The 20,879-nt window shown below is 36.5% G+C and overlaps 1 protein-coding gene across 3 annotated transcripts in view; it reads right to left on the bottom strand.

The window, feature by feature from the left end:
* Nucleotides 1–2,569: 2,569 nt before the first annotated feature.
* Nucleotides 2,570–20,879, bottom strand: part of rxrgb (retinoid X receptor, gamma b) — a 48,991-nt gene continuing 30,681 nt past the window's right edge. For all 3 annotated transcript variants that reach the window (XM_030132853.1, XM_030132854.1, XM_030132852.1), the window contains exons 3-10: nt 16,573–16,717; nt 12,618–12,797; nt 11,182–11,342; nt 7,970–8,099; nt 6,963–7,095; nt 5,668–5,759; nt 5,267–5,372; nt 2,570–3,122 (exon numbers count right to left, since the gene is read on the bottom strand). In XM_030132853.1, the coding sequence (XP_029988713.1) occupies nt 2,975–3,122; nt 5,267–5,372; nt 5,668–5,759; nt 6,963–7,095; nt 7,970–8,099; nt 11,182–11,342; nt 12,618–12,797; nt 16,573–16,717 (1,095 nt within the window). In that variant the 3' untranslated portion in view covers nt 2,570–2,974. The remainder of the gene's footprint in view (nt 3,123–5,266; nt 5,373–5,667; nt 5,760–6,962; nt 7,096–7,969; nt 8,100–11,181; nt 11,343–12,617; nt 12,798–16,572; nt 16,718–20,879) is intronic.

Below are 20,879 nucleotides of genomic sequence, written 5' to 3' on the forward strand. Positions count from 1 at the left end.
CCACAGACTGCACATGAGTTCAGGTTCCCTTTCCACAGCAAGATCTGGCAGGATCACTATGTAAGATGGCCAACGAAGACAGAGAATGGAATCAGGTGAAGTCAAACTATTTGTTCATTGTTCTGACCACGGAGAAAGAACCTGAACGCATGCACTATCTGTGGAATCCATATATCTCAGCTCAATAAATAATGCCTGTGAAGTGGTGACGTATTTTTGACAGTAGAGTCACGCTGATGAATTCATGTTCATGATGGAGAAAGTGCAATCGTAAAGTTGCATTTTGTGTTTGCAATTCTTATTGTCAAAACTTTTTCATTCGTATTCTGACAGATAAAATACACACAATACATTTTATGTACAACTGAACTCATTCAAGAGTTTATAAATATTTATTTTTTTGCACAACTACAGACTAATATACACGTATTTCTATCTTATGCACATGAATATTTTGGCAGAAACCTTACCACATACTTCTCCCTTTTAGAATCTAAGCAAGACAGTCAAGTGTGATGAAAAGCAAGCTGTGTGCCAATTTAAGTCTGTTTCAGATAACATTTGGTCCCACTCAAAATTAGAGTAAAAGTTACTCTGTGGCCACTGTCAAATTTGGAGTTAATTCTACTCAATTCAGTGTCAAAATTAACAATGAAAAGTGTAAAAAAAATTTAACACTGTGGTGTTTTCACACTTTTAGAGTAATATGATTACACTTTACAGAGCTATTTTTACTCCAAATTTAATTTAAAAATGACTAGAATGTGTTGATATTTTTTTTCTCTGCAGTGTTATCTTCATCAGTTTGGACCCTATGCTAATATTGAAACAATGTGGAATTGCAAGGGTCCGCAGGTGGGGGTCGTGAGATGATATTTGGAAATTTCTTGAAGTAGCTCTTATATTTGTAATGATGGCTTATACATATTACTGTTACTTTTAAGATTTGAAGGGAAACATTGCTCTGTGGGTTATAATTGCTCCAAAAAATACTTTAACTTTGAAAGTAATAAGTTCTCCTGTCAGTTAAAAAGCCAGATTTATAGTAACAATCAGGTAAGGAACTGTTGTGCCTACAGGATTGTCTAACGGTGTTGCATCGTTAAAAAAAAACAAAACAAAACATAAAAAGACCAATAAATGTGGTAAAACAGACAAATTAACCTAAATAAACATTAACACCCCGCCCCCCAACCCCTACACATAAAATAGAACACAAAGAGTAAAATGTCCAATACCCACAATGCAATGTGGCCAAGCCCGGATTAACCATATGGGCAACTGGGCAATTGCCCAGGGGCCCGTGACCTCTGAAGGGCCCTGGGTAGCTCGGGCATAACGAAATATCTGGTTATCTTTTGCTTATAAATGAAACTGTCCGCTGCCCGGAGCCATCGCACTGCACAGAAACCCTGCTCCTGCTGTCTGTGACTGTGAGCTGACACCCTCTCCTCATTGGTCAGTCCAAAAAGCGAATCAGCAGTGACGCAAATCAACGTGCGTGCACTGAGTGGGGCCCTTGAATATTGTTGCCCAGGGTACAATGAAGTGTTAATCTGGCCCTGAATGTGGCAGACTAATCATCACTCTGCACAGTTGAATTTTTACTCTGCATCGGTGCAGAATGTTATACTGACTTTTAACTCTACTGTTAGACCTGGTTTACTCTCCATAGAGCTATAAATACTCTAGGTCAAAATAGCTTGACTCTGAAATATTGATACTGCATTTTTTACAGTGTACATTTTGGCAGATGTTGCACTTGTTGAATTGTAAAAGTGAAAGAAGTGTAGGATTTCATGGAGGTTGTACGTTTCTATAAACACATTAAATCTCTTATTAATAAGCCGCAGAGCTTTAACCTGTTTATACCTGTATCATTTGTGCGTCTATATGTTATCCCAAGTTTCTCAGTGGTGAAGTGTTTGCAGAGCCCCCTAGTGGACAGGAAAAGAAACAAAATAAAGGAAGGCAATTTGTGGTCGTTTCATTCCTGCTTGCTCCCTATTGTATTAAGTGTGTAAAATAAATGTATGAACAGAACGGCTGCAGAAATGTGAGAACAAACTGATCACAGCATGTCCTCTGTGTCCACTTGGGGGCGCCACATCTTTATTCTCGGTCCAAGCATCCAGGAGCCTATGTCTGTCTGAGCTTTATTTTACCACTTCTTAAATCCTTCCCATTCTTCAGTTACATACGTGCACATTGAAACCTGATAATATTACTCCTTGGACATGTGGCTATATTTTCTGATATTACTGACATAAACGTTTTCTTCTGGGCATTAGAATTGTTATTCTGCATGATTGTTCATTGTATATCATGTGTGTTTTATATAGTTATGGCTTTGTATGGCTGCTACCTTGGCCAGGTCTTCCTTGCAAAAGACATTTCTAATCTCAATGGGACTTCCTGGTTAAATAAAGGTCAATAAAAATAAAGTTATACAACATGATAATTGTGGTTAATGATGTAAAACAGTATTGACTTAAATTGTCACAAACTGTAATTTCTGCTGTGACTGTGATGCACAGTCTAAATAAGAATCCAAGCGACACATTGTACATAACATTTTAAATAACTTTATTCTGTAAGAATTCTCAAATGTGTTTAAGAAATGCAGGGTTGGTTTCTGTCTTTATACGATTTTTCTCTGAATAAAATATGATTCTTTTTTCAAATTGCATTGGGTTGCTTTTAAAATGGACACCTGAAATTATCTATTTACAAAACATCTGTTAAAAATCTATTAGATTTATTTTTGACAGTGTAGTTGATCCTCCCTCTCGTGACTTAACCAGCCCCCATAACCTTATAATACTTTTATTCAAGTTTAATTACAGGGTTTTTTTTTCTTTTTTGCATGGTACAAAATATGCTGTTTTACAATTTTAATGAAGTCTTTTTTATTCCGTCTTCATATCACTGACAATGTGGGAGTATGTACAAGGGGAAGGGGTGGGGCCGGGTGTCATGTGATCTGATGCGGCGCCTCCAGCATCTCCATCAGAAAGGTGTCGATAGGTGTGTCCCCAATCAGCTTGAAGAAGAACAGATGCTCCAGACATTTGAGGCCGATGGAGCGCAGGGCGGGCAGGCGGAGCAGCAGCTTGGCGAACCTGCACGGAAAAAACACGTTCATCTCACTTGAACTGGATGATTCCCATCAGTAGGTTTAAGTGTTTTTGCAGATTTTGTGAATATATTTCTTCATATACATAAGATAAATGGCTCATATTTAATGTACTTATCTAAAATTTTAAGCATTTAGTATTTCTAATCTTTTTTTCCTATGCTCAAGATTATATTTTAAGTTTATGTTGCATTAAATCTTTCTGTCCTTTATTTTATTAGCTTAAATGTAGTGCATTTATTTCTCATGTTTGATTCCCAAATTTACTAGATTATACAATTAAAACTAGCATCTGTAACAGGGTTCCTTTATAATTCTATAGACAATTCACAATTTTTCCAAGGATGAGTTTAATATTTTCCATGACTGTTCATAACCTTAAATCACAACAAGATGTATTTCAGTAAATTATTGTAAGAAAATTAAGAACCCTGTTCATTCTCTACTGGTCGATTATTATTATATCCACATAAAATACAATAAGGTAAGCTAAACTAAGATAAGATAAGATAAGATAAGATAAGACTTTTTTTTATTCCACTGTGAGGAAATTTCCGTTAACAGCAGCAAAAATACAACAAGGAAGTGCAGAGAACAAGACAGATAGAAAAACTACAAGCAAATGAAAAATGAACTATAAAGAGAAAAATAAGAAATGTGGTATTTATCTAAATATTTATATAAATATAGAGTAAGAATTCAAATTAAATATTCTTTACATATTTACATTGTTGTTGCACATGGTGTGATGGGGGGGGGGGCTTACTGAGACCTGTTGTATAATCTGATGGCTATAATTAACTTTATTAATTAATCATTTCTCAAAGGATTATAATAATAAAGATCTAAAACTATGTACAAATTAATTCAGTAAAATTATAACAATAAGGCAGATCTGAAACTCTCCACAAATCTCTAACATTTTTCTTCAGTGCCTTTATCTAAAACTGATGGGTTTACTTTCTTTGTCCAGTGAAAATGAATTAAAATATCAGCTTAAAAATGTTAACATACACTGGACTTGTTGCATTATAAGAGAAAACAAGTTCATCCCAGAATTCATTAGTGTTATTACTCCAATTGTAATGTAATGTCATTTATTTTACTGAAATGTTGAATTGAAACTCACCTTTCTGAATGTGGCCTGAATTTCACATTTTATTCAAGATATTCTGTTACATTGGCTGTATATTGACAGTTACGTTAAGCCTTAGTCTTACTTTAAATAACTGTTATTATTTCTACAGGGTTCCTACAGGTTTCTACAAGTTAAATTCAAGACTTTTTAAGACCTTTTTAAGACTACTTAGACAGAATTTAATGCCCATTTCATAGCCTATTTCACAGCCATACTGGCAAAAAATTTGTGACTCCTAGAATTTAGGAAAATGTATTTATTAACATCAGTAGAGATTGAATATTATATACATACTGTCCACAGAACTGAATGTTCTATGATTATTTCTCACCGGCAGCTGCAAAGTTAGCAATAATTGGTTCCTAATTTCAATATAAATTGTCAGGTTGGAAGTGAGTAGACTAATGTTACTTTCTTTGCAGCTTGGACATTTAACAGACACATTTCAACACAACAGAGAACTAGTTTATGGCAACATAACTTAAGACCTATTATATCAAATTTAATACTTTAAAGTACTTTTTTCAGGTATTAAATGTAGATTTGTAAATTCAAGACTTAAGATGTTTTAAGACCCCGCAGGAACCCTGTTTCCAGTTCATCTTGTGTTCTACTTATGTGAATATATTGTTAACATTTCACTTTTAATTGACACACCCCTCCTGCGAACTGAGGAGCTGCATTTGCGACCTATTTCGATGAGGTGAAGAGTTTGCATCCCATCCATTCCACTTCTAAAGCTTTTGATGATTTTACTGAATTTCAGGACTATTCCAGGCCTGGAAACTGATATTTTAAAATTCTAACTCAACTTTTCCTTGTTTTTCATGACTGTGAGAGCTCTATGCCTGCCATCCTAAATCCTGTCAAATCCACTGCATTTAAGTCAGAGTCTCCACTTATGACAACACTGAGCTGTGATGCAATCTGCAATTTTTACTGGGTTGTACAAAGTGAAGCAGCGATTGCTGTGGTACTGATGGATTTCCTACCTGCCAGGCTGGTCTGGATATTTCTGTTTTGTGTATGACTCTAATGAGGCGTAGACTTTTTCCCTCAGTCCTTCAACTTCTGGTGGGTTCGAAAGACCTTTTGCATCTAAAATAAATAAATAAATAAAGTGTCAGACAAAACAGCAAAGCCTTAAATTTGCCCAAAGAACATCTGGATTAAAAAGCAGCAAGTTTTAAAAGGATGAAACAGAAAACAACAGCGCAATATACCACAGCTAATATGTCTTTCAGGTTCAGTAATATTTATGATTTTTTAATCTGGTTTAACATTTTTTTTCTTGAAATCCAAGAGGGAGATTCACTTCATTAAATATACACACATAGCAATGTTTCTCATAAAAAATAATGCTGAATGCAGCATAAATGAAAGATGATCAGACCTGGGTTGAAAAGGACGATGGCTCGCAGGCACCCCAGTTCTGTTTTATCCATCTGCATGTCTTTCATTTTCGATACCAACTCTGTCAGGACTCTACAGGGGATTGAAAAAACAATCAAGACATGGATGGTGCATTAAGAAAAATTCACTTTTGATGATAAATCACATACTCTGTCCTATTTTTGTCTGTCAAACAACAAAAATAAACAAATTATCTGGAGTGGTATGAACATTATTGACTTAAGCATTCACATCCATCTCACATTTTTTGTTTATTTGTACAAGATGAAGACAAGATGAAGTGGTGAACATACAGTAGATATAATTAACATAACAATACAAACTATGACACAGTTAATTAACAAAATACAAGCTGTAATGCCAGATGCAGCTATTTACACTAAACTGTATTTTTTTCATCTGATTTAATTTTAAAAGAACTCTTCATTGTCAATTATATAATTCATGTCAATTTCTAATCAGTAAATGTGTGATACTCCTGTGATCACTACAAATGTAACTGGTGCATTCAACACAAAACTAAAATCTGCTCTCTAATGCTTGAGTATGTGTGAGTAGGCCTCAGGGAAGAGAACAGAGAGATTTGGGAATGAACAGACAGAAGAAGAAAGAAGAGAATGAGAGAGAAGAAAGTAAAAATAGCAGAGAAAGTCACAAAAGTAAGTGAATTAAGGTGATCTAATCTGCTTGGGAGCATCTGAGGGAGATTCCAGCAAGTTTACCTACTTTTTCATGTGTGCTGCCACCTATCTCACCCCTTCAGCCCACCCATCTCACCCCTCTGCTCACCCATCTCACCTCTTCAGCCCACCCACCCCACCCCTTCAGCCTACCCACATCCCACCCGTCAGCCCACCCATCTCACCCCTCTGCTCACCCATCTCACCTCTTCAGCCCACCCACCCCACCCCTTCAGCCCACCCACCCCACCCCTTCAGCCTACCCACATCCCACCCGTCAGCCCACCCATCTCACCCCTCTGCTCACCCATCTCACCTCTTCAGCCCACCCACCCCACCCCTTCACCCTACCCACATCCCACCCGTCAGCCCACCCATCTCACCCCTTCAGCCCACCCACCCCACCCCTTCAGCCTACCCACATCCCACCCGTCAGCCCACCCATCTCACCCCTTCAGCCCACCCATCCCACCCCTCAGCTCCTTCAGCCCACCCACCCCACCCCATCATCCCAGACCAATACCCATCCAATGCCATGCTTCACACATTTCCCTTCTGGATCCATCTCCAGATGTGTGTGACCTCCTTGACCCACCTGTCGAAGATAGAACCCACTCCTGCGCTGTGGGCGCTGCTTCTGTGGACGTGGAGGCCTGTGGCCAACAGGATGCCATCTTTTACCGTGACTGAGCGATGTGAGAATGAGGCGATGAGCAGCTCGTTCCAGCCTGGAGGAAAAAAGCAAACAGTGACTTTTCCATCCTTTGAGTATCTATCTGTACATGAGGGTTAGGCTTAGATTAGAGCTGTGGTTCAACTGACGCCGCGTCAACTATTAAACTCAGAAACTCTCAAATAACGTCTAATACACGAGTTTGGCCGTACACTTCTTCTGTTGTAACCCCATTCCTGTTCCATAAAAATAGCAGATATGGAAAGGTTGGAGGGGAGTTTGTATGTTCTCCCTGTGTTTGCGTGGGTTCTCCCCTGGTACTCCGGCACCCTCCCACCATCCAAAGACAGGAATTAATAGGATAACTGGTGAATCTATGTAAATTGCCCATAGGTGTGTATGTGAGAGTGACTGGTTGTTTGTCTCTATATGTCAGCCCTGTGATGAACCGGTGACACATCCAGGGTGTACCCCACCTTAGCCCAAAACATAGCAGGGATAGGCTCCAACCCCCCCCCTCAATCAATGAATGAATGAAGAGGTTAAAGCTCATCTTGACATCCTTGTTCAGACCTGTGTGTGAAATCTCTTGCCAGCAGAGGTCAGTACTAGTGTGGCAACAAACCACACTGCTGGGACTTGGCAAATAGTTCAGTTATATTTGGTTTCACTGCTCCATTAAACTAGATGATAAAAATGTGTAGAGCAAATGTAAAAGACTAAAATAGACAGCCAGCCTGGAGATGAATACCTGCACAGGAGGGAAACACTACACCATCCTGAGGACAAAGGGTTGAAAAGGGGTCTAGTGGCCTAGGAAGATGCCTGTTGGATTACGTACTGACGCATGTTGTTGTTGGGTTTATGTTGGTTATATGCAGATTCAGGGGTGTGTGTGTGTGTGTGTGTGTGTGTGTGTGTGTGTCTACCTGCACGTAGTAGGATGACCTGGTCATCAAGAGGGAGTTCAGAGAAGTGTGGAATCCTCTTGGCCCACTCCACCAAAGTGAAGAGCTGTTTGTCTGCTGCTTGGCAAATGTTAGTGACAGGGTCGTTGGTCTGAAGAGAAGGAGAAAGAACAACAAAGAAACTGTTATCAATGGAGTGACCTGATACATACGTTCCTCCAGGGAAATCTTAACACTAAGCACAACAGTTCTTAGTGAACAGGTACTGCACTGCAAAAAAGAAATATCTGACTTAGATGAACTGACTTGAATTAGGAATATTTACCTTTAAAGTTCAGTTTTTAGATTTATTTACTTATTGAAACTTAATCTTGTTACGATTATTTGACTTGTTCCAAAAAAAAATCATCTTTAGCCACCCCAGTTAGATATTCAACAAATTTTTACTAATATTTATAACAAAACAAGCTATATTGCTGGCGGATGAGTATGGCAGATATGTTAACTGTTAACTGTTGATAATATTTTTTTTATTTTAGGAAAAATTGATAAATGCAATTTTCTTACTGCACTGGAAGATAATTTTACTTGAAAGAAGACATTTTAACCCAATGAGTTTAATATTCTTTTTTTTGTACAGGCCTTTTTTGCAGTGTGTGGTGTCAGCTGATAAAGGCCTCACAACGCAGCAAGGACATCTAAAACAGAGAGTACACTTTAGATCACAGGTGTCAAACATGCGGCCCGGGGGCCAAATCCGGTCCGCCAAAGGGTCCAGTCTGGCCCTTGGGATGAATGTGTGAAATGCCAAAATTACACTGAAGATATTAACAATCCTTTTAGTTCAGGGTCCACATTCAGACCAATTTAATCTCAAGTGCACAGTAAAAAAAAAACCATAAAAAAAACAGTAATATTCCGGCAGCTGGGGTGCCAAAAAAATACTGTAAAATAACGGAAAATAACCATGTCATAAAAATATGGTAATTTTCCATAATTAAAATACAGTTTTTTGTCCTAACTTTAATGTTTAATAAAGAATATTTACATGTATTAAAACAATCAAATTACCTATAAATACATATATATGAATAATTTTCATTGAGACTAAGTTGTACAATCCACTGATAAAAACTGTATTTTGACAGTTTATCAGTGCTTATACATGTTATACATTCACAAAAATACATTTATTCGACATTTTTGTTGTGAAACCTCCCGTAATTACTCAAGATATTTGTCAATTAACAAACAAGTCTTGTTAAACTTACAGAACAAATACTTCTTTTATGGTTGTCAGTAATTTTATCTCGTTTTATTATTTTTTTACAGTATTAAACTTTAAATTAACAATTTAATCTCATAAATAGAAAAGAAATATTTGTGAAATTATGATACATTTACAAATGTATTTTAACTGTATTTTTCTGTGAAAAAAGAAAAAAATTCTTATAAAAATTGAAATTTTATGTTATTTTACATTTGACATGTAAAATCACAGTCTATTTTTGTCATTTCATAGATATTTTCCTGTATCTTAAAAATACAGGAAATATCTGTAAAATAAACAATGTAAATTCTGTTAAATTACAGATTTTTTTACAGTGTGGGCAGGACCAGTAAAATACTGTCATAATAACATATAAATAATGACAACTCCAAATTTTTCTTTCAAAATGTAAATATTTTCATGTATTTACACTAAAACAGTATAATTTCGCAAAAATGTGAATAACCTGAACAAAAATGAACAACCTGAAATGTCTTAAGAGAAGTACAATTTTAACAAGATTCTGTCTGTTATTAAATGTTTTGTGTATTTGTAGATCCACTGTGATCTGTACGTTATAATGTACATATGTAAATGATAAACTGAGGCAGAATACTGATAAAAAAATACACTTATTTTTTCAGTTTATTCATGTTATTCACATTGTTTGAAATGATAGTTTGTAGATGTAAACTTTTTCATAATGTAAATTTACTTTTTTTGCTCTGAAACATAGAGAAAAGTTTGAAGTTGACATTATTTATATATTATTATGTTATATTGTTATATATGTTATGTTATTTTCCTGGTTCGGCCCACTTCAGATCAAATTTAGCTGAATGTCACCCCTGAACTAAAATGAGTTTGACACCCCTGCTTTAGATTATCATATATGAAAGGGAAGCAGAAAAATCTACAAAAGCATGTATGATTGAGGTATGTGTATTTATTACAAAACATTTCTGCACTAAATGATATTTCAGAGGAGTACCCACCCTACTTTATTGACTGTGTTTATATTCACAAGATATTCCATGTTTTTTTTTTCTCTAGTTCTAAAAAAGTTCTAAAGAGACCAAATTGCTGATAAATTCTTTACATGGCTGAAGAAAATGACTTCAACTATGAGTCTGTTTACATGACAAAAAAAATCTGATAACTGGGAGTAATCAGATAACTATAATAACCAGATCTGACGCATTTACATGCACTTTACATATGCAGATCTAAAAGAACAAAATAAGTCCGATTAACCTGCATACATGCACACAGACATGGGAGTATTGGGGAGAAATCCAGGTGTGTTAATCCAATTTCTCATAATCAGATTAATGCAATTATCTGATAAAGCCTATCAGATTATCCTGTTTACAATCAATCACTTGAATAATCTGACAACTCCAGAAATCGGATAATAATCGGAGTATTGGTGTGCATGTAAAATGCTCTGTAATTCCTGTTTGGGTATCCCCATAAAAAAAGTCTAGTAGTGTGAGGTCTGGTGAACTTGCCAAACAGGTGGATTGGACGGAGGGGTTTCATTGAATACCCTCCGCGTTCACCAGACTCATCTCACACCGCTAGACTTTTATTTATGGGGATACCTAAAAGACAAAGTCTACGTTATGAGACCTGCAACAGTCGCTGAGTTGAGAGCAGCCATTGAAAGTGAATGCACTCAAATACCAAAGGAATTGTTTTGTGATTTGTGCGATTTCATTGCTTCATGTTGTCAGCAGAGTCTGGACCAGAACGGACGTCAGTTGGAGAACAGGCGGTGACAAAACAATAAAATGATGTTTGTAAATTCTGTTACATTTTGAAAGTTAAATGAATTTTAATAAACACCTACTTTACAATTATTTAAAGTGTGTATACATTTTTTTGGGACACCCTATATGTATAAATGAAGGGTTACGGTGTTTGGAGGCAGACTGGGACGCTGCATCCATCTGACACTTACTGAGTTTCCCGGGCTGCCGTCAGTGTATGTTTCTGTTTTCGGCTCCACAGCCAGCTCAGCGTCCAGGATCTTATCTACTGGCATGTCCTCGTTGAAACTGCTGGTAGATTCCACCTCGTTCTCGCCCCGCTCTTTCCCACGCTGCCTTTCTTCCTGCACCGCTGCACACACACATGCTAACACATGAGGTTACAGATGTCTGGATGGACTGTTTGTGTCTGAACCAAGACATCGCTCTGAAATTTAAAGACTTGTTGCACATTATGTTTCACATTTCCATCTACAAATAATCTCTGACACAAGGACATACACATTTGTCATTTATGCGTTTTTATAATCTGTGTTTTACATGAGTATTTAATTTTCACTATTTTTTTCATTTACTTTGCTCAACTAGTCTTGTTAGTTTTAACAGATTTGAAGGTGATTACAATTTATTTTTATTTTTTATCACTGTTTCCCAACATTAGCTCTTATTTTAACACACAGATGGTACAGTAAGACATTGGCGAAGATCATACACAAAAGAAAAAACATGATAAAAATATAAAAAGATGAAAGATACATATATAGTCAGATTATATACATACATATACACTTAGACTAAATTGAAAACTGCTGTGCATTAGTGCATTCATTATTTATCAGTATGTTTCTCAGTTTATTTGAATGCACTATATTAATGTTGTGTGAGGTTCCATTGGCTTTGTACAGAAATAAGTATTAGACATGTCCTTCAAAGAACTCATATTTATTTGTTGTGCTTTTTTTCAAAGAGCACATACTTTTCTCACTTTTACCTGAATAAATCTTATTTGTGACGCACATTTCCTTTATTTGAGTGAAGAATGTGTGAACCTTAGCATCCTCTGATCTCTGTAAACTATGGGATCATGACTAGAATTTAATTTGTCAAATTCACAAGGTACAACTAATGTTTGCAATGTGCATGATTCTTAAGATGAAACCTATCGTTAGCCCCATAGCATATTTGCCCAAATCATACACCATATGGACAAAAGTACTGGGACACATGAATACAAAAGTATTCAGGTGTTTCTTTTCTAACGTGTCTTTTATTACCTCCGCCAGGAGGTATTGTGATCACTTTGCTTTGTGCAGTTGTGTGCGTGTTTGCTTGCTTGTTTGTTAGCAGGGTAACTCAGAAAGTTATGGATGGATTTTTATGAAATTTTCAGGAAATGTTGATACTGGCACAAGGAAGAAATGATTACATTTTGGTGGTGATGGGGGGGGGGGGGGGGGGCAGATCTGCTCTCCGAGTGCTTTTTTTGTTCAAGATAGTGTTTAATTGGTAAGTGATTGCTGTACTGTCTCATTAGTTGCAACTGTTCGTTCGTTCCTTAAGTTTGATTTGCACATATGCCCAGACTCATCCTTCTGACCGGCTGAACATCTCACACACACTTTCACACCTTCTCTCTTCATGCCCATGGCCAGGCACTTCTGGTAGCGACAGTACTGGCAGCGGTTTCGCTGGCGCTTGTCGATCAGGCACTCCTTATTGTCTCGACATGTGTAAGTAAGATCTTTACGGACGGTCCTCTTGAAGAACCCTTTGCATCCCTCACAGCTGTACACACCATAGTGTTTTCCTGTAGAAAGAAAAAACACAACATTAGTAGTATTGTACGGTATGATGTACCATTACCCAGGCTCCTACACATTACCATACACACACACACACACACACACACACACACACACACACACACTGTTAATACTTTCCATCACAGTCACTAATATAGTTTCCATGACACTTCATAGAAGTCTAACTTACTTATTAGTCTACTTTTACATTCTGTAGTTGCCTTTTCCTTTTATACTGACAAACAATCCAGTCTCTGTCATCTTGTCATCCTTCACTATAGAAATATTTATTACACTGGATTTTTGCAGTTTTCAACAAGTTACACATAGGTCTGTTTACAACCATAACAAATACCATAATGAAAGTTAAGATGCATTTGCCAATAAACACTGAGAAAAAACACTTCAAAGAATGAGAAGTCCTACAATGACTTACAAATGAAATTAATTCAGTCACATTTTTACTTAAACTTCTAATTGTTTTTCACACACACGTCTCATGTTGACACTGCACAGCTTGAACTGGTGCTTACTGGTTCCATTGAAGTCTTCTTCTGTAGTTTTATTACACTCTAATCAAATCTGACCATTTCTGTCGACAAAGAACCTGAAGTGACTGAAGTTAATCCGACTTCATATAAGTCACATTAACGTCATAATCCAGTTGATTCTATAAGATGTTAAAATCATATTTGAGATGGTTTAAGTATAATTGATGTTATCAATGTTTAGACTTTTTCAGAATCTATTCAAACAAGTTGTGGGACTACCTTTTATACATAGAGGAAAAGTGAAATGACTTAAATTATATTATCATCTTAAAAGTGGACTTAATTGGACTGTAATATACTGTAACTGCACCAATATATTCTATTGTATTTCACTGATTTACTGCACTAGTTTAACTGTCCTGCTCTTTAACTTGTTTTATTAACTTGATTTTTGGGGGGCTTTTACTTAATATATACATTTTACATACTGCATTTAGATTAGATTATTTATTATATACTTTTTTACTACACTGGTCCTGGGAGACACTTTCATAATTTTTAAAAGTGTTTGAATGACAATAAAATGATTCTGATTCTGATATTATAAACAATAATGTACAAATTTATGCATTAACGAAAATGTAAACAAAAATAGACAAGCAATTCACATGACAGCCATAAGAAAAAAAGTATGACGTTGCATTCATACCAACTTTCTATCATCATATTTTAACACTAACACTTTAAAACTCTTAAATTTCATTTCTGTTGAATTTCATTACTGTCAACATTCATGACTTTTCCAACATTAAGGCAGTTTGTCTTAATCTCATGAGTTTTCCACCACTCTTCTAGGTTGTTCATGACCCTAGAAGCCCTGTTGTATGTATCAGGGTTCCTACACGTTTCTACAGGTTAAAGGAGTGATATTTTGCTTTTTATAAATGGAATTATGCATTTTCAAACATTTTCCTGTGGTTTACATAAATTGAAAATGCTCTGCTTGGGTGTGAATTCTTCATTAATTCAACTCCACAGGTCCGTCTTCAACCCTATTTCTGAGTAATGACACCAGAAAGGTCGTTTTGAGCGCTGGCCCTTTAAATGCACAAGACACTTCACACCCCACCCCCTCCAGGTTGTTGACCATGTACTTGTGTTCGTTAACCTAACCAACAGCTGAACATTTTAGGTAATCTTCTTGAAGTTTGGACAGTTTTTACTACTGCTGCTGACAAACAATTATGGCGTACTGGGAGAAATGTTCATCAGAAGTTTTGACCTTATATATGCAAATGTCGTGACGTAACTAGTTATAAAACGCAACAAATTAAGCAGGAATTTAAATGGGTTGTAGAAATCCACTCGATTTTTGCCAAAGTGAATATAAAGATAGCTTTGCAGCACCTGGAGGGTTCAAATTCAAACTTTATAAACTATTATGGTCCAAATACACAAATAAATGCACCAAAGACTAATAAAAGTGGGTTTAGCAATATATGACCCCTTTAAATTCAAGATTTTTTAAGACCTTTAATGACTCCTAGAATTTAAGAAAATTTATTTATTTACTCCAATGCCTTGATTCCCACTGTTTTGAGTCATTTCTCATCGAGGGCTGCAAAGTTAGCGATGATTGGTTCTTAACGCATAAAGACCCAGTGGTACTTTTGTGCCAGTTCCCAAGCGAATTTTCCCTTCTATTTAATCTTTCTTAAATGATTTATCACCATATATCATAATATTATACTCTATATTTTTGCCTTTTTCAGTGAAATCAGGTGTTTTCTATATTTATTTTACTGATCATGTACTTTACATTACATTACATTTAAAGGTTGTTATATAAAAAACAGAGAAAACTTAAGAAAAAAGTGACTTTTTTAGTCAAATCTATCATTTACTGAACATAAACCAAGTGTCTCTATCCACTGTCATTGATCAAATTCCATGGGTTTTACTGATGAATCAATGTTGTAGAAGATGACGGTGTTTCCACGCTCACTACGGAGCCTCTGAACGTCTAAATGGGTCATATCTGATGACCATGAAAAGGTGACAAACTGCATTTTGCACCAGTTATTTCCACATATTGATGGGATTGGTGGTTTTAAAGTTATTACACATTTTAGATCAGTAGATGGTTTTGGTCACCGGTGGATATTTTGGTCTTTATGGGTTAATTTCAAAATAAATTGCCGGGTTGGAACGGATGGAACTGTGTAGACTAACATTACTTTCTTTGCAGCTTAGACACATTTAAACACAATACAGAGAACAAGTTTATGGCAACATAACTTAACATCTACCATATCAGATTTAATACTTTTAAAAGACTTTTTAAGGTATTAAATCAGTGGTTCCCAACCTTTTTTGGCTCGTGACCCTATTTTAACATAACAAATTTCTGGTGACCCCCAACATTCAAACCATTTTCTGCCTAAAATTAATTTGTTTTTGATCACGTAATAGTTTGCTATACTATGTTGCAAATAAACATTAATTTTAGAGGACATTTAGTCTATATAATGTTTATTATTCTGGACGGAGGCAGAAAAGCCAGGTGTAGATTACTGCATAAAGGGAGAATTGGATTTTCCTTGGTCAGGATATGTACAGTCAGTCCAGCTTAGATTTACAAGGCTGACAATTAATACTGAACAAACAATAACTCAAACTATGAATTATGAAAGAGCTGCAGCATCTGAAACCGACCGCAATGAACATTTGATAGATAAACAGTACCACAGTGCTTCACTTTCAGCTTCAGAGTTTGTCATGTCTTTTATGTATTGTAATTGTCTCTTTCAACTTACTGTATATATTTGTTATTAGTAAGTTTTTTGGGTTTTTTTTTGTTTTTTTTAATCAATTACTAGAAATTTCAGGCGACCCCATTTGAATTCCAGGCGACCCCACGTGGGGTCCTGACCCCAAAGTTGAAAAACACTGTATTAAATGCAGATTTGTAAATTCAAGACTTTTAAGACTCTTTAAGAACCTGATGTATGAATGCATGGATGAAATCACCTCAAATTTTGGGATATTTTTTTCAATATTCAAAGCCTGTAGGTCTCAATTACAGAGGTAAACAACAGAAAAGATTTTAGCATTCTATCAAAATTCACTAACACACCTAACAAGTTGTTTGACAGGTACCCCTCATATCAGTCTTTGTGTGTTGTGTGTTGAGTTCCAGTCCTGAGTGTGTTTGCACAGATCAGGACTGTACAGTGTGTACATTCGCTGTCCTTCCCTCTCCCCGTCCATCCTTGCCCTCCAACATTACCTGAGGACCGGTCCCCACATATGGCGCAGATGTGCTTTGACATTCCCCCAGGGCTCGTACACTGGTAGTTGATGTTTCCTAGATTCTGTAGGCCCGGCGGTGGTTTAATGTCCTCTGAGCTGCTAACACTGTTCATAGAGTTCATCTGAGGAAACAGGAAAATGAACAAAGGGAAAAAAAAGAGATGAAGCTGAGGTAGTTGAAGAAAACAAAAGTGAAGAGGAAGCAGTAAGAGTCAAAAGTGTCACACCATCTCATGACACACACACTTTCTCTCTTCCTCTATTTTCTCATTTTGTCTTCCGCTCACCCTGTTTTTTCCCTCCCCACCCACACGTTTTATTATGAAAGTGTCTTAGGGGTGCAGTCACATGCTTGGTTAGTGGGTGGGGCTGAGGGCTCAGTCTGAAGCTTGTCACACAGGTTTTATGTCTGTTGTCAGGGAGAGGTTTATGAGGGGAGTCACGTGTACGCTCCATGTAGGTCTCTGAGTTGGACAGTGGAGGGCGCTCATGTGTAGGGTCTCCTAAATTTCTGAGGGAACTTAAAGTTCTTAAAATCAATGCATTTAGTAATAAAAAATTAGAACAAACCAGTGCAAGACTGGGTCTATGTGGAAGGAGGAGAGTCACTGGTCAGCATTTATTAAACAGGGAAGGAAAGGTTAATTTTAGGATATAACAGGTTACTACACCATTGCCCATAAAGTTGGAATTATTTTATTTTCAGACTTATTCCTCTTATTATTTCTATTTATACACACCCATAATCACCTTTGACCAGGTCCAATAATTCCATACACTTCATCAATCGAGAATAAATCACATTGTCACAATCATTTCATGAGAAGATATTGTACAACTTTGTGGGCAACAATGCATTAATTAAGAGTTAAATAAGTCATTAGAGCTACATAAAAAGAGGATTTAGATATTTTTTTTCCAAGCTATATATTACAAATTGTGATAATGCAAATCTTATTCTTATTTTACTTACTTCCCTTAGTAACGTAACATATAGTGTGTTTTGTTATTGTTTTGTTGTAATAATTCTTACAAGTTGAACTTGAAACCTGTGCCTTATATTGCAAATATAATACCATGACTGCTGTTAAAAACACCCAGAGCCACATCAGACTACAGCCTATTTAGTTTTGCTCATTTTATTTATTTATTTATTCATTCATTCATTCATTTATTTATTTACATAGCCTAAGGTCAAAGAAGGTATTCAGGGATCACTAACCCTGGTCCTCGAGAGCTACTATCCTGCATGTTTTAGACGTTTCCCTCTTCCAACACACCTGATGGTCATTATCAGGCTTCTGCAGAGCTGGATGACAGGCTTATCATGTGAATCAGGTGTGTTGGAGGAGGGATACATCTAAAACATGCAGGATAGTAGATCTCCAAGACCAGGGTTGGTAACTCTTGTATTACATATTAAGTCATGTTATTGAGTCCCAGTTATTCTTTATCTATCAAGAATATACCACATTGTCACAATCATTTTATGAGAAGAGGTAAAATTATTTTATTCTAGCTTCATGCACAACAGTGTAGTTACAAAGTTAAATAAATAAACAAATAATTGAACTATCAATCTGTCACCATTGTTACATAAATGTATTATCTGTTATTGAAGCTACCTGCAATTATGTTGCATAGTTGTAATAATTTGTGCAAACAACCTGATGAAATTAACACAAATATCATATTTCCAGCCTTATTTCAGTATCAGTAATGTAAAAAAGGCTTATACTGTAATGAAATAAACATTTCATTCATCATAATTAATGATAACAAAAATGTCATAATAGTGACAGCCTTCTTGCACTTCATTAATTGCATAAAATATGTGGGTTATGTGCACATGCATATTTTTTTTTCATTACGGATGTCCTAAATACTTAAATGTAATGTAATGATATGATTTGCACAGGAACTGCAGGTTTATAACTGTAGAGCACAGCATTGTTAGTCCAAGACAAATTTGCCTATGGATACTATAAAGTAAATTATATCATATTATATTGTATAAATGGTCCACAGGAAAAAAAGCTGAAATACAACCAGCAATATACAGTCCTGATTTAAGTGGATATTTCAGATGCAACAGATGCAGATTTTACACATAAATCTGACCACCAAGTGACTCTACAACATTAAATTTAAATGAGACCCTTCGAGGAACCACATGAGACTCTGAGGTGTGAATGACCCTCTGAGGTTAAAACATCTGGGACTCCACCAACACTTACTATAATTAATGAAGCGTTCTGTATGAGAGGTGAAATGTGTCCAAACCCAGCAACAAGTGAAGTGTTTTCTAATTTGAGCATTTCTACTTAGATCTCACTCTAAATCTTCCTCTTCTCATCTTCATGCCCTTTGACCTTATCCCAGTGATGAAAGCCAGGGCTGTGCCTTTGTGTTTGTTTAGTTGTTTGTGGACAAACATCTGCACTCCAGCTGGAAACAACAGGACTGACCTACATATGCCCCGATGTCCTATATATTTGATGCACTGACATATATGGCGTCCCTCTTGCAGTCACCTCAGGCTCTTCCTATCACTTATTTACGATGTGCACTCTCTTTTGAGAATCCTCCAAAGGCTGCCTCAACTCAGGCCTCTATGGTTATATGACCTAACACCAGACGAGGGGATGCGAGACATTTTTTTAACCCCCCCCGCCCCTTTCTTCAGTGGTTCCTGAACGCACCACCGCCACTCTCTCCTACTATGAACATAGACGCCTCAAGGGCAGGCAGCCACACTCAAATGAGCATTCAACCCTTCCCTGTTTACTCACTTATTGGTGAGTCAGTAGCTACGTATTCCTCTTCAGTGCACTGCTGAACACAGTTTTCACAAATAATTAATTTTACACATGTATGGTTTGGAGAAAATAATAGAGTCAGTGTTTTAAAGCAGTTGTTTGAATACATGGCTGTAGAGTGAGAGAGAGATAACATACTGCTGAAGAGGACAAGTCCAAGCTCTGCATATGGATTATTGATGCATCATACATTCTTTATACAGCACATGGTATGCACGAATACTGTATCACACATGTAAGGTTTACAAGTTACTTAATGGACATGCTAAAGGTTTAAGAGATCAGACGTCTCCATGTCTTCAGTTAAATATAGGGGAGACCAGGAATGGGGACAATCTGGGGTAAGATAGGAGTCATATGATCATTTTAGTGTTTACACACCCACTTCCTGATCTCACATGGTGAACATCAAGGCTGAAGGTAAAGTAAATGTTCAGCCCAAGACTATATTTTATATAGAACTTAAATAATCATGTGGCTTGCATTAGATGAAGCTATAGATTCTCAGGCAAAATGGGGTGAATGTTTCAAATGTTAATTTAAAATCACAATGAAAGCACAGCTGATAATTGGTGACATTGTTAGAACCATCTTCTGACATATAACTAACAAAACTTTGTTGCTTTTCATCCATCCATCCATCCATTATCTGCCACTTATCTGGGGCCGGGTCGCGGGGGCAACAGTCTAAGCAGGGATGCCCAGACTTCCCTCTCCCCAGACACCTCCTCCAGCTCTTCCGGGGGGACCCCTAGGCGTTCCCAAGCCAGCCGAGAGACATAGTCTCTCCAATGCTTTTCATCATTTAGCAGAATTCCCACACACTGCAAGTTCTTGATAAAGGTTGAATGTGTCACAATCCACTGTTATAAATGGATCCTTGTGGTGCTACAGAGATGCTCCAGTCTGAAACTAATATTCTCCAGATGTAAGAGAACATGCAGTGATTATGTAACTCAAGAAATACAATTTCCATGAAAATTGTTACCCATTATCCCATTTGTAAAAACAATGACAATATGATTTTTTTTGCGCATCATTCAACCTTTACTGTAGTAAACTATTTAACTACAAAAACTGTTAAAGAAAGTTTGTAGCTTTTATTTCTGAGGCATATAACATGATATGGCCTCTACTTTTGCTTCTTTTACCTCACTGTTAGAACAAAGAAGCATTAAGAAGACATTAACTTACAAGGTCTATGATATTCTTACAGAAAAATTGCTATCAAAGGTGCATAGCTTGATATATATATATATATATATTTTTTTTTTTTTTTTTTTTTTTTTTTTTGCAACACGTTAGTTCCATGATTACCTTTAGGAATTTTGTCATTCCAGTTGTCTGAGAGGAAATGAGACCTCTGCGTCTGTGTTCTCCCCGTGTTTTCAGTTTGCAAAAAAAAAATCTTGACGCCACCATTTAGTCTGATTCCAGGTGTTTTCAGACAGGTAGCGGGTTAAAT

The sequence above is a fragment of the Sphaeramia orbicularis genome, chromosome 4 (assembly GCF_902148855.1).
Source record: "Sphaeramia orbicularis chromosome 4, fSphaOr1.1, whole genome shotgun sequence".
NCBI lineage: Eukaryota > Metazoa > Chordata > Actinopteri > Kurtiformes > Apogonidae > Sphaeramia > Sphaeramia orbicularis.